The 14,515-nt window shown below is 50.6% G+C and overlaps 1 protein-coding gene across 4 annotated transcripts in view; it reads right to left on the bottom strand.

The window, feature by feature from the left end:
* Window positions 1-665: 665 nt before the first annotated feature.
* ZCCHC14 (zinc finger CCHC-type containing 14) overlaps window positions 666-14,515 on the bottom strand; it is a 30,504-nt gene continuing 16,654 nt past the window's right edge. Inside the window, exons 5-16 of one of the 4 annotated variants that reach the window (XR_011315270.1) lie at window positions 13,786-13,857; window positions 11,899-12,005; window positions 11,722-11,816; window positions 11,592-11,646; window positions 11,258-11,513; window positions 9,149-9,240; window positions 8,246-8,370; window positions 8,005-8,148; window positions 5,588-7,009; window positions 4,043-4,087; window positions 3,918-4,001; window positions 666-3,249 (exon numbers count right to left, since the gene is read on the bottom strand). Coding sequence is in view for 2 of the 4 variants with exons in the window: in XM_069739412.1 (XP_069595513.1) it covers window positions 3,991-4,001; window positions 4,043-4,087; window positions 5,588-7,009; window positions 8,005-8,148; window positions 8,246-8,370; window positions 9,149-9,240; window positions 11,258-11,513; window positions 11,592-11,646; window positions 11,722-11,816; window positions 11,899-12,005; window positions 13,786-13,857 (2,424 nt within the window). In the remaining 2 variants the exon portion in view is untranslated. Of the gene's footprint in view, window positions 4,088-5,587; window positions 7,010-8,004; window positions 8,149-8,245; window positions 8,371-9,148; window positions 9,241-11,257; window positions 11,514-11,591; window positions 11,647-11,721; window positions 11,817-11,898; window positions 12,006-13,785; window positions 13,858-14,515 lie in introns of all 4 variants that reach the window. The other 3 variants (XR_011315269.1, XM_069739412.1, XM_069739410.1) reach the window with 3 other exon arrangements.

Here is a 14,515-nt window from a genome sequence, read left to right as displayed (position 1 = left end):
GAAATGTGGTGCTGGAGAAGGATGTTATCAATCCCATGGATGGCAAGAAGAACAAACCAGACCTGGCACTAGGAGCAAGGATCACCAAGATATGACTTGTCTTCTTTGGACACATCATGTGAAGAGACCTATCACTGGAGAAGAACATCATGGTCAGAATGGAAGGAACAAGACGAAGAGGAAGAACCCGATGGCTTCATGATACCATCAAGATAATGCCGGAGGAGACCCTGGTGGACCTATCTAGGCTTCTACAAGATCGATCTTCATACAGAGCATCCATCCGTCAACTCGCCACGACTCGAGATCGAGCCTAAGGCCATTATATATTTGCCAGCACTTCATCTCAATCTGGTTACCCTCCATTTCTACAGCTTCCATGTGCGACCTAAGGAGACGCGCGTCCGGCCACCCTCTGCTCTACGGCTCGGAGGTGCTGGTTACGTGTCAACATTTCACAAACGAATCATATAAAAGGGTTCCCAGTTATGTATTTTTACGTTTGGCCGACTAATAAGCAGAGGTGCCGGCTTCGGACAGGTAGGAGGAGGGTCACATGGCCGCTGGACCCTATAAATATAATTCCTATAACGGGCGCTGACACCCGCCCTATCTGCCCGTATTATCCCCTCGTCTGAACACTCGCAGAATAACCACACACAGACTTCCTCTAAAAAACAAAAAAAATGAAACTTTTTTCTTTATTAATTTGTTTTTTTTTTTTTGTGCATTTCTGTATAAACCATATTTTATCTTCAAGACTTAGATAAAAACGTCATTCTAAAAATGTACAGTTATAATTCTTACCAAAGTATAATAAACGTAAGAAACCCAATAACCAAGTACACAACCATTTACAGACCCGAGGAGCGCACGGACTATGTACAGGAGGAGTGTGCACGCCGCGTAATACTGCCGGGAACCGTCCGCCACCGAGAAGGCCCAAAGAACATAGTGTTTGTCAACGCGGCGGGGTTGTTACTCTCTTTTTTGTATGTCCCTCACCCAAAAGGCCTGTGCTTATTGATTGACTGCAAATAAGGGGTAAAAACTGCAAGAATGACATCACTGTAGGGCGTGGAGTCAAAATAACACCATAAAAGGAAGTTAGCCATTACATCACCGTATGGGGAGGAGTCAAGACGGAATCATTGTATATGGATGACATCTGAAAGGTGAGGGGTCAACATGACATCACCATATGAGGAGTAAATATGACATCACTGCAAGGGGAGGAGTCAACATAACACCACCATATGGGGAACAGTCAAGATGACATTGTACAGGGAGGAGTCATGACATCATCATATGGGGAGGAGTCAATATGACATCACCATAGGAGGAGGAGGAGTCAAAATGACATCACTAAGGTGCCATCAACATGAGGGGAGTTTCGTGCTGCTTTTCTTAATTCCTAACAAGTGCTTTTTTTGGAAAAACAATAAAAATATGTAAAATGCTGGCTGAGCCTTTACTCCGGCAACTCCGCTACACATCCCTGAATATATTTTACCGCTGTGCGCAGTTTTATCTTGACCGCGCAGGATACTAATATGCATTAATGCGCCAAATACCAGCACATCCGGCAGCGTCTGTTACTGCGATGTCTGGAAATAATGCTGCCATACGCTGCACGCACGGGTTTATCTGCTGACCCTCCTGTAGTGTAATGCCGTGAGGGTAATCGGACTGATATAATAAGGGGTGGCCCCATACACGTCCGAGGCGCTGGCTCCCCGCACAGAGAATGATTTATGGCTGCGGTTATATGGGAATCATCCTCTCACCCCAGTACTGTAGTCATCAGCTGCTTATTAGTTCCTGCACATGAAAAGGGGTTTGTTGTAAACTTTCGGTAGGGGGGGTAATTAATAAAACAAAAATGAAAATAATGTTGAACCTAATAGTTAAAAAAAAAAAAACGGTGTAAAAACTGCAATTATTGCGCGGTCCCGTAGTGGTCTATGGACACTGTATGATGGGTCACCATGAACCATGTACAACACCCAACAGTCAGATTTGGACCTGAGCAGCGCCGTAGACTCGTTAAAGCAACCAAGTATTATCGTCCTATTACGTGTAACACCCAGAGTGCGACTTCCGTGATAGAGGGTAAATTAGCAAACAAAAAAAGAAGAGCTGAAGCAAAACAAATGGCGGGAGAAGTGCTTACCTGCTGCCGCGGGCCGGTATGAAGCACCCGCCGTTAATGGCGCCGGCAGAAGCAGGGAAAACATTAAGGTGCAAATTTGATTGACGTAGTGAAATGTGAAGGCTCGACGCGTCTCAGCAAAGTCCTCCTGTGGAGCGGTAACGTATAGGACCACCGCAATTCTCCTCGTAGGCAGCAACAAAAATCAAACATTTATCTTTTTTTTTTTTTAACACCATTTTTGTTCACTGGCCATTTACACATAAGGGTAAAAAATCCACTTTCCTCTTAGTACATCATTATTCCTATGTCATTAAACATTTCAAGTTTCAACTTTAAAAAAAGAAAAGTTTGGCTTTTAGCGCACGAAGAGGTCGCGTGAAAAAAAAAAACAAACAAAAAACCAAACAGGTAAAGATCATGGTGGATCCGCCATAATACAAGAGGTGGGGGATACTTGTACCCCCCCATCCGCCTATCGCCTCATATACTGCGGGGTCGGACGTCATACTCCTGCATCTGTAATGACCTGAACGCCGTTTAACCCTTTACGTCCTGACTATAATTTCTGTATGACGCTGCGTAGTGCTTGCTGACGGGAGGGAGGACATTACAGGATCTGGATGTGACCCGTGATGTCAACTTTTGCAAAGTTTACCCAACATTATATTCACATTATAAAGTGACGTTTGGTGGCTTCATGTCAGTACTGCGCAGTGGCAATATGGCGGCACACGGAGACGCCGCGGTTCCAGATGATAAAACTAGGTGCCGCCGTATCCGCAAGATGAAGAGTCTGCTGGAAAAGGTCACAACGCCATAAATTGGAGTGGATCGGTAATACAAGCATACGCCGGATCCCAGCGGCTCCTCACTCCACATATCAGGCAGGAGAGGAATATTCTGGCTTCTCTGTAGTGTCCGCTCAGGTACGCAGCAAGCGTTTGGGGCGAGAAGCATTGCGGGTCACCTTCTGCAAACGCCTCCATAATCTTTGGTTTTTTGCAGGAGTTGGTGCCGCCGTTCCCGGAGCCGCAGCAGCGATCGAGGACTTTAGTGCTAAATGTCATTTTGGCGACTTCATCAATACTTTATGGCTGTGGGAAATAAAAAAAAATGTCTAGCATTGGAAAAAAAATCAACAATTCCAAGACTGCGACCTGAGCTTCCAAGATCACGGATGGTGGAGAACGTAGTGTTTGCAGCCCTTGGATACAAGTCCTCGGAGAATACTGTCATCTCCCAGTTCCCGGGGTTCCCTAGGCGAGCACGGAGTCTCTGTCCCGCTGATTATCGGTCGTGTGTTGTCCCCCCCATTTGTAACACAGATCCAATGAAATATAAAGATACGTAAAAAAATAAAGTGCAAAAATTCCTCATGGATGAAGTTTGATGGGGTTTACTGCCGACATCAGTCTTATAATAGAAGGTCCACAAGAGAGAAGATAAAATACCCGGTCCGGTCCTCCCCTAGTGCAATCTCCGAGATCCCAGTGATTACATCCCGGCCATGAGCGGACACCAGGCGCCGGACTGATGCCTCCATTTTTTATTTTTTTATTTTTGTAGCTGCCCTAAAAGTCTCAGATAACTTGAGAGATTAATAAAAAGAAAACAAAAATAACCATAAACCAGTTCTTCTCCAGTGAATCCGTTTTTTTTTACGTCGAACCAAAGTCATTGTGACGCCATTAAGATTATTGATATCTGAAGCAGAATTTGGCAACAAAGAAGCGCAGCCCCCGAGGGGAGACCACTTCAGCACCTTTAGATGAGCAGAGACCCAGGCCCGGGCCCTCAGTCCGCAGAGTCCGGGGTCAGTCCGCAGAGTCGGGCCCTCAGTCCGCAGTGTCCGGGGTCAGTCCGCAGAGTCGGGCCCTCAGTCCGCAGAGTCCAGGCCGTCCGGCGGGGGAGCAATCTTAAGACGGTAAGTTCCTGAATGAGAAGGAAAAAAGAAAACTATTAAGTGGTGTCCGCCACTGTACAATAATGTAATGTAGCCATTAATTAGAGAGACGGGGGGGCTTCCTTTATAGGGGTCCATGACTGGCGGTGATAACATGATGCCCAGGACAACCCTCCACTGCACAACCACATAACATCCCTACAAAGAACAAGATTTCCTTTCCAGAGTCGTAACCTTACCTTTTGTATGAAACCATTCAGCTTACCACAAAAATAGAGAAAAAAACCGGAGGAAAAAGTTGAAAAAATAAAAATTCCACCCTTGTCCTTAAAATGACTCGGGAACGCGATTCTCCGGTCAGGACAATGACACTAAACTTTACAGTATTTTTTATTTTTTATTTTTATTATTGCTTAACAAAAAACTAAGACATTTATAAGGAAAAAATAAAATTCCTTGATCCGTAACTTCTTTTTTTTCCCCCAACGTTGGAGCCCTTTTGGGGCTTGTTTTTCCCCCCAACATTGAAGCTGTTTGGGGGCTTGTTTTTCCCCCCTCCACTACTCGGTCTGCAGTTTTGATTGATGCCAATTTGGGGTAACTTCAATGATAGTCTAACATTTTATTGAATTTTTGATCCGCGGCGTAGAAAAAAAAAAAAAAAAAAAAGGAAAAGGCAATTTTGTCATTTCGATTTTCTTTTGTTTCCGTTCCACATTTTGGGATAATTATTTAATAGTTCGTTGAATTCCCGCACAACACAATACCAGGTATGGGAAGTTATTTTTTATTATTTTCTGTTCTTTTTTCTAATATTTGTAATTTTTTTTTTACATTAGTCCCCCTGACCGGGTAATGCTTCATCGCCTGTACAATACGCTGCAATACCATCGTATTCTCAGGGTATGTGCACACGTAGATGGAACCTCTGCAGATTTTCCTGCACCAGTTTTGAAAAATCAGCAGGTAAAAAGCACTACGTTTTACCTGCGGATTAAATGCAGTTTTTGTGCGGATTCCACCTGCGGATTCCTATTATGGAGCAGGTGTAAACCGCTGCAGAATCCGCACAAAGAATGAACATGTTACGTGTCTTTTTTCCGCAGCATGCGCACTGCGGATTTTGTTTTCCATAGGTTTACATGGTACTGTAAACTCATGGAAAACAGCGGCAGATCCGCAGCAAAATCCGCAACGTGTGCACATACCCTCATAGCATGGTGATGGATTGTGAATCCGGCCATCTTTTATGCCGTGGGCTTCATAGATCTAACATGGTAGACATGGGGCCCTGATAACTTCACGCAGGGGCCCGATAGCTGCCTGGTTGGAGCTCACATGCAGGGTGTACCTGTACCGAGGATGACGCGAAGGGTTAACTAGCTTGCACCTAAGACAGAAGTTGCCCCCTGTGAATCGGATAGGGGATAACATCTTGATCACTGGGGGTCCCCCCGCTCGGCTCTGCAGACCCCCGACTGAATGTAGGGGGTGGGGGGGGGGGGGGGGGAAATCGAGCAGTACGTTACCTTGCTGATTGAAATCCATTGACGGCTGTTTACAGTCCTGAGCGCGGTGGCCGCTGACCCCACAGTTGTAGCATGAAATGTTCCCGCTCTTCTTGTGAGTTGCGCCATTAATGGTTCCCATCATGCCCTGAGGCTGGTACAACCCCGCTGTGCCAGTTATAAAGTTCTGCATGGGGGGCAAGGAGAAGCCGGGCTGAGCCGCCAGCATGGAGTCCGGGTTCAGGCTGTTGCTGTACGGCGTGTGCATTACTGGGAAGGAAGCGCTGCTGTTGTATTGCTGGGCGTTAATGTACCCGTTATTGCACACTGGGCTGAAGGGCATGAGGGAGAAGGGGAACAGCGACGGGGTGGAGAACTGATGCTGGAAATAGTTGCCGTAATTGACGGTGACCCCAGCCGACCCGCAGCTGCCACTGCAGCCACACGAGCTGCAGACCGCGCACCCCGCCTGTGGCGGCTGCTGCGGCTGATGGTGGGCATGGTGGTGGCCGGGGGTCTGGCTGGTAATCTGGATGTTCATGGTCGGTGCATTGCCGCTGCCGCTGTAGTAGCTGTTGTCAGACGTGGAGGAGACGGTAGGGCTGGAGCTGGGCACCGGGCAGCTGGGCAAGTTGGTCACATTGCCGTATGACGTGGAGTTGTGGTTGCTGGCGGTGGCATTGCTGTTTGAACAGAAATTGCCGGGCAATTGGGCAATAGGCAAGCCGCTCAAAGCAGAAAAGGCAACTTTGGTATTGGCGGTGTACAGGACACTTCTGGGGTTTATTATTGCAGGAGAGACACTGGTGCCAGTCATCTTTCCAACCACAGAAGAATCCGACGAGGACACAAGAAGCTTCATGGGCGTGCGGGTCAGGTGGAAGACTGGCGTGGATGGCATGGAGGAAGGGGTGCTGCTTTCCACCATTAGGGCCGGCTGGGGAGCTGGCTTCATCGTCCTTTCCCCAGACAGCGTATTTCCCACTTTGGTCCGGACACCGAAGCTTACGGTCTGTTGCATGGGGCTGCTGTCAGGAATAATCGAGAGTACCTGCCCGGGCTGCAGAGGGCCGGAGGAAGCCTTCACATCCAGGAGCATGTTTCCAAAGCTCTTCTCTATTTTCACGCCATTTCTGGATCCGGGCGAAGCTTTACTCCTGTCTTCTGAAGACAAGAGGGAGTGCGGAGAAGACTGAAGGATCTTAATCTCTGTGCTGCCCCGGTCTGATTTGTGCAAAGTGTTCATGAGGTGCAGAGGGCCCATGTGAGGCGGGGCCCCGGCCACGATCTGCAGAGGTGCGGGGTGATGGCTCGAAGTGCTGGAGCCGCAGTCATTCTGCACTGGTAAGACCTGAGCTGTCGGCCGAATGGAACTCGATGTAAAGTGATTCACCAGCAATACAGACTTATCCTTCTCCGAGCCGTCCGAGTGCCGTCCCAGACCTGCAAGACAAGAGCGGTCAGCAGCCGAGTCCACGAGCACCAAAACATGGAAAGGCCACTTATAGGAGAGGGAGACGGGCCACTGCCAAGGCCTCTGCGCCCTCCACCCCCCTGTCCTCTCACAGAGCCCCATGTCCTCTTCTAGAATCCTGTCCTCTTCCTCCAGAGACCTCTGTGCCCTCGACACTTCCCTGTCCTCTTAGAGTCCTATGTCCTCTTATAGACTCCTCTGTCCCCTCCTCCAGAGACCTCTGTGCCCTCGACACTTCCCTGTCCTCTTAGAGTCCTATGTCCTCTTATAGACTCCTCTGTCCCCTCCCTCCTCGGGGCTCCTCTGCCCTCCTCCTCCACTCCTCTACCCTCCTCCAGACTCCTCTGCCCCCTTTCTCCTCCAGACTCCTCTGCCCCCCTTGCTCCTCCAGACTCCTCTGCCCCCCTTGCTCCTCCAGACTCCTCTGCCCCCCTTGCTCCTCCAGACTCCTCTGCCCCCTTGCTCCTCCAGACTCCTCTGCCCCCTTGCTCCTCCAGACTCCTCTGCCCCCTTGCTCCTCCAGACTCCTCTGCCCCCTTGCTCCTCCAGACTCCTCTGCCCCCTTGCTCCTCCAGACTCCTCTGCCCCCTTGCTCCTCCAGACTCCTCTGCCCCCTTGCTCCTCCAGACCCCTCTGCCCCCTTGCTCCTCTGTCCTCTTGCTCCTCCAGACTCCTCTGCCCTCTTGCCCCTCCAGACTCCTCTGCCCTATTGCTCCTCCAGAATATATTGAGATTCAGAATGCCGGATCCTTCTTTCCACCTGACATCTGAGTTCAGGTCAGAGTCAGGAGACCCCATACACATTCGGTGATCGTCCCACCATGTCCTAATAGTTTGTAATGTATCTGATGTGTTTGGGGCCGTCGTCGCTGAATGAACATAACATTTTTAATCTGTTTAAAACAAAATCATTTTGATCAAACGAGGCAGCGTCCCTTTAGGACAAGGACTGCGTTCTCCTTACGTCTGTCCATTTCCTCCGCGCTGTCGGAGCTCTCGTCCCGGGTCTGGAGTCCCATTGGGCTCGATGGTGAGCTGGAATAGTCCGACGACGAGCTGCCCTCCAGGGGCATCTGAGAGGCTGCGGGCTCCACGTCTACGGACAATTCTAGAAGGAAAGTGAGACATTACATTGGAGGAAGGCTGGCGGCCGGAGCACAGTGGCTTCCTGGCACCTGCAGCCTCCGCCAGCACAGGTGCCTTACCTGGAGAATGGGTGCGGTGGGCATTGTGTACGGGCCCCACATGACTGGTTGGGGGAACCCGAGCCACCCCGCTGCTGGTGAACGCACACGATGCTGAATTCAGACACCTTTTTTCAGACTTCTCTCTGATGGAGGGAACACAGAAAACTCCAGTGAGATCTCACATCTACCCAATGTCCATCATGAAGGTGGAGCGTGAACTTTCCAGGATTTCCTACAGACATTGGGGCCGATTCAACTATTAAGGGTTTATTTTAAGTCACTTCTACCTTTATGGGTCAAATTTATAAAAATGCGAGCACAAAGCTTCATAAACTGGTGCAAAATCAAAGATGTTCAGTTTATCTGCGAATCTTTAAGAGTAGAAAGTTGCGTAAAAAAAAATGTTTTTGTGCTGCACTAGGACACCGGGGTGTAATTGTGCACAAATTTAGGAACTTTTGTAAAAAGTTGCAAAGGAGGAGTTGGATGTAAACCACTGACGCTGCCTAACTACGTCCATAATACTGAACAGAAAGTGACAAAAAGTTTTAAAAAGGTGCAACCAAGATAACAAATGGGTGAAGAAAAAAAAAAGGGGGGGGGGGGGGGCAGCAAAAAAAATAAATTCTCACTATTCCACTGCTTCCTTTGGCACAGATATCACAAACAGATCCAGAAAGGAGCGCCAGCTTCCATTTTTCACTAGTTTCCTGGTCGCCTTCATTTCATTATTTCTAATTTCCTATAACTTTCCGAAGGGAACTGATTATAGCTCTCGTGTCAGATAAATGCACGATCCCTTCACTACGATTGTTACTAGTTTACTTCCATAAATAGAGAATAGTGAAGAGTAACTAGTGGAGGGGTTGCATGTTACGTGGGATAACGTGGCGGAGGCGAGGATGCTGGCGCTGCACTCACTTCTCCAGCTCCAGCTGAGTTTTCAGCTTCTTTTTCGCTCCCATCGTGAGGGACTCAAACTTGTTCAAGTCTTCTTCGGTGAGACTCAAGAACTGTGGAGACAGAAGCAGCACATATATAAGTGTGGGATATTATCGGCAGACCCATGTAAATCACGTGAGCATGTCCTTAGCTCCAATGGGCAGGGAGGAGGTGACCATCGAGCAATTAATGGAGACTGACTAGAGATGATCCAGGCATAACTCTCCATGGAATAATGTAATGGTATCGCCAGACCATCCCTTTGTAATCAGTGGAGGTCAGACCTCTTGGACCCCCAGCAATGTGGAGACAGAAGGGGCTGCAGTTCTGTAGAAGTCTTTCCCTGCGGAGCAGAACTCCTGGCCGCTCTCTGCACGGGAAATATGCACGATTGCTCCATGCAAGTGAACATTTTCAGGATTGGCGGGGATCCCATAGGTCAGACACCCCTAATAGTATGTCCATAAAGCAGGGGTGGTCATGTGTGCTACAGCTGGCACATAGGTCATGCTTTCTGGCAAACTAGGTAGAGTGCAAAAAATTGTAAGGCAACAGACATAAGACTGGCACCTGGAGTGGCTGCAGACATAAGACCGGTGCCTGGAGCGGCAGCAGACATAAGACTGGCACCTGGAGCGGCCGCAGACATAAGACCGGTGCCTGGAGCGGCCGCAGACATAAGACCAGTACCTGGAGCGGCAGCAGACATAAGACTGGCACCTGGAGCGGCAGCAGACATAAGACCGGTGCCTGGAGCGGCCGCAGACATAAGACCGGGGTCTGGAGCGGCCGCAGACATAAGACCGGTGCCTGGAGCGGCCGCAGACATAAGACCGGTGCCTGGAGTGGCCGCAGACATAAGACCGGTGCCTGGAGTGGCCGCAGACATAAGACCGGTGCCTGGAGCGGCAGCAGACATAAGACTGGCACCTGGAGCGGCCGCAGACATAAGACCGGGGTCTGGAGCGGCAGCAGACATAAGACCGGTGCCTGGAGCGGCAGCAGACATAAGACTGGCACCTGGAGCGGCCGCAGACATAAGACCGGTGCCTGGAGCGGCAGCAGACATAAGACTGGCACCTGGAGCGGCCGCAGACATAAGACCGGGGTCTGGAGCGGCAGCAGACATAAGACTGGCACCTGGAGTGGCCGCAGACATAAGACCGGTGCCTGGAGGGCAGCAGACATAAGACTGGCACCTGGAGCGGCCGCAGACATAAGACCGGTGCCTGGAGCGGCAGCAGACATAAGACTGGCACCTGGAGTGGCCGTAGACATAAGACTGGCACCTGGAGCGCCGCAGACATAAGACCGGGGTCTGGAGCGGCAGCAGACATAAGACTGGCACCTGGAGTGGCCGTAGACATAAGACTGGCACCTGGAGCGGCCGCAGACATAAGACCGGTGTCTGGAGTGGCCGCAGACATAAGACCGGTGCCTGGAGCGGCCGCAGACATAAGACCGGTGCCTGGAGCGTCTGCAGACATAAGACCGGTGTCTGGAGTGGCCGTAGACATAAGACTGGTGTATGGAGCGGCCGCAGACATAAGACCGGTGTCTGGAGTGGCCGCAGACATAAGACCGGTGCCTGGAGCGGCCGCAGACATAAGACCGGTGTATGGAACGGCTGCAGACATAAGACCGGTGTCTGGAGTGGCCGTAGACATAAGACCGGTGCCTGGAGTGGCTGTAGACATAAGACCGGTGCCTGGAGCGGCCGCAGACATAAGACCGGTGTCTGGAGTGGCCGTAGACATAAGACTGGTGTATGGAGCGGCTGCAGACATAAGACCGGGGTCTGGAGCGGCCACAGACATAAGACCGGTGTATGGAACGGCTGCAGACATAAGACCGGTGTCTGGAGTGGCCGTAGACATAAGACTGGTGTATGGAGTGGCCGTAGACATAAGACCGGCGCCTGGAGCAGCCGCAGACATAAGACCGGTGCCTGGAGCGGCCACAGACATAAGACCGGTGTATGGAGCGGCCGCAGACATAAGACCGGTGTATGGAGTGGCTGTAGACATAAGACTGGTGTATGGAACGGCTGCAGACATAAGACTGGGGTCTGGAGAAGCAGCTGGTTACCTTTTTCATGGAGAGCTGGCTGAATACTGCGTAGTACTTGTGCAGGCGTAGCTTTCGGAGCCACTCCAGTATGTCCTGCTGCTCTTGCGTTTGCGGGCTTGGCACACTGGCAGGTATCCCGGATGTGGGCTCTGCTGGAGGCCGGTATGTCACCGCAGTGGAGCTGGAGCACGGAGACATGCTCATGGTGGCCCCGCTGTGGTGCAAGGCAATGCTGCTGTGGGAAGACTGGACGCCGGCCACGCCACATATCGGTCTGCAATACAAGAGACATCCGTTAATACCAAACGAGTGACGGACAGGAAATAACTTCCAGTCGCTCAGACCTACGTACCGTATAGAGGGTCCCACAGACGGGCCGACTTTCACATGGGATGGGTTGCTGGCACCTGTGGGAAACGAGGCCTCAATATTCAGGGATTTGTACAGTAAGGGACAATAAGGAGATGGCCGCTGACACTCACTCAGGGTCTGGTGCGGTGGATGGTTCGATGTCGTACTGAAGAATTTCTTTATAAGGTCACTCTTTAATACATGGGGGGGCAGAGACCCCAAACACCTGGAACACAATACACAAAAGTTATTGGAGCGTCGCTGAGAGGGAAAATCACAGGAGAAAAACAAGCAGTGAAAGAGCGCACCGGTGATCAAAGTCCAGATCCACAAGGTGTCTGTCCACGGAATAAGAGTCCACGGCCCCACGGTAAGGAATGCATTTCTCCAAATCTTCCGAAAAGACGTGAGAGATCTACGAGGACACAAACAGAAGAGTTAATCAGGGAAGACTCCTACAGCGTGTACACGGCGCTCGCGTGCAGAAGCCATAAGTCAGGGGCCAACGTTGGATCCTATATTACAGTTCATCTCCAGACTGGGGTCTAAGGGGTATCGTTTCTCCTTATGGAGAGTGACATCTGGCTTGTCAAGGTAAGGAGGCTTATTCGCCGTGCAATGCTCCTCTGGGAAATATAATATGCAAATTGCCTCTTCTGAGAATTGCGAATTGAGATATTGATTTGGCTTTTATCCTAAGCCGTATTGCACGACTCGTTAAAGGGTTGATTGGGACTTGTAGGATCGCTACTTCCAACAGGTGGCGCTATAGAGTTTAAGTCCTCTTTTTCTCAGAAGAGGCAATTTGCAGTTCATCTCTATATACTCCGATTATCAGCGACAGGAAGACCCCCAAACATTGTGCAGGTCGTCCTCACACCAACAGAACAGGCCCTGATCCAGCGACAACTCTGCAAGGCCTAAGAAGGAGGGACGGACATCGAGAAAAACGGAAGCTCGTCCTGCAAAATACAGGACGTCATTCAGCTCAGGGATCACAAAAATAACTCACAGAATACTGAGAGAATAACCGGGAACACCCCACAAGACCCGCCGTATACCGGGAACACCCCACAAGACCCGCCGTATACCGGGAACATCCCACAAGACCCGCCGTATACCGGGAACACCCCACAAGACCCTCCGTGCACCAGGAACACCCCACAAGACCTGCCGTATACCAGGAACACCCCACAAGACCCGCCGTATACCAGGAACACCCCACAAGACCCGCCGTATACCGGGAACACCCCACAAGACCCGCCATATACCGGGAACATCCCACAAGACCTGCCGTATACCAGGAACACCCCACAAGACATGTCATATACCGGGAACACCCCACAAGACCTGCCGTATACCAGGAACACCCCACAAGACATGCCGTATACTAGGAATACCCCACAAGACCTGCCGTATACCGGGAACACCCCACAAGACCCACCGTATACCAGGAACACCCCACAAGACCCGCAGTATACCGGGAACACCCCATAAGACCTGCTGTATACCGAGAACATCCCACAAGACCCGCCGTATACCGAGAACATCCCACAAGACCCACCGTATACCGGGAACACCCCACAAGACATGCTATATACTAGGAATACCCCACAAGACCCGCCGTATACCGGGAACACCCCACAAGACCTGCCGTATACCGGGAACATCCCACAAGACCTGCCGTATACCAGGAACACCCCACAAGACCTGCCGTATACCGGGAACACCCCACAAGACCCGCCGTATACTAGGAATACCCCACAAGACCCGCCGTATACCGGGAACATCCCACAAGACCCGCCGTATACCGGGAACACCCCACAAGACCCGCAGTATACCGGGAACACCCCATAAGACCTGCCGTATACCGGGAACACCCCACAAGACCCGCCGTATACCAGGAACACCCCACAAGACCCACCGTATACAGGGAACACCCCACAAGACCCACTGTATACCGCGAACACCCCACAAGACCCGCCGTATACCGGGAACACCCCACAAGACCCACCGTATACCGGGAACAGCCCACAAGACCCTCCGTATACCGGGAACACCCCACAAGACCCGCCGTATACCGGGAACACCCCACAAAGCAGTCCTGCAGGACGGTCGGTGAGCTGTACCCTCACCACACACCCCATGTGCAGCCGCTGGGGCCGCTGTCATTCCCATCATCACTGCTTTCATACCTTAGAAATGAGCTCTGTAACTTCAGAGCAAGATTTGGAGACCAGCGACACCGAGGAATCGGACCAAAATACCTAAAGTAAGTAGACAATGACATGAAACATTCACGTGTAACTTTACTGGAAAATCGAAGTGAAAAAGCAAGAATCGGACACTTCCTGCAATCATCAGAGAGGCGTCATCATATACATCCCCATACTGAGGGACACTGCCCTATGGGCAATGGTCACCCCAACACATTACTACATTGTGTTACCTTAAAAAACATCATCTGCTTTAGTCAAATTCCTTTAAAGGGAAACAGTCAGCAGGTATGTCCCCAACAACTTGCTAATGCCGATATATGAAACAAGTTGAGGGTCAAACGCCATAACTACTATGCAATACCAGGGGGCGCCATAACTAGTATATAACACCAGGGGGCACTATAACTACTGTGTAACACCAGGGGGCACCATAACTACTGTGTAACACCAGGGGGCACTATAACTACTGTGTAACACCAGGGGGCCCCATAACTAGTATATAACACCAGGGGGCACTATAACTACTGTGTAACACCAGGGGGCCCCATAACTAGTATATAACACCAGGGAGCACTATAACTACTGTGTAACACCAGGGGGTCCCATAACTAGTATATAACACCAGGGGGCACTATAACTACTGTGTAACACCAGGGGGCACCATAACTACTGTGTAACACCAGGGGGCACTATAACTACTGTGTAA

This window comes from Ranitomeya imitator, chromosome 9, assembly GCF_032444005.1.
Source record: "Ranitomeya imitator isolate aRanImi1 chromosome 9, aRanImi1.pri, whole genome shotgun sequence".
In the NCBI taxonomy this organism is placed as follows: Eukaryota; Metazoa; Chordata; class Amphibia; order Anura; family Dendrobatidae; genus Ranitomeya; species Ranitomeya imitator.
This window is presented reverse-complemented; position numbering and strand designations above follow the sequence as displayed.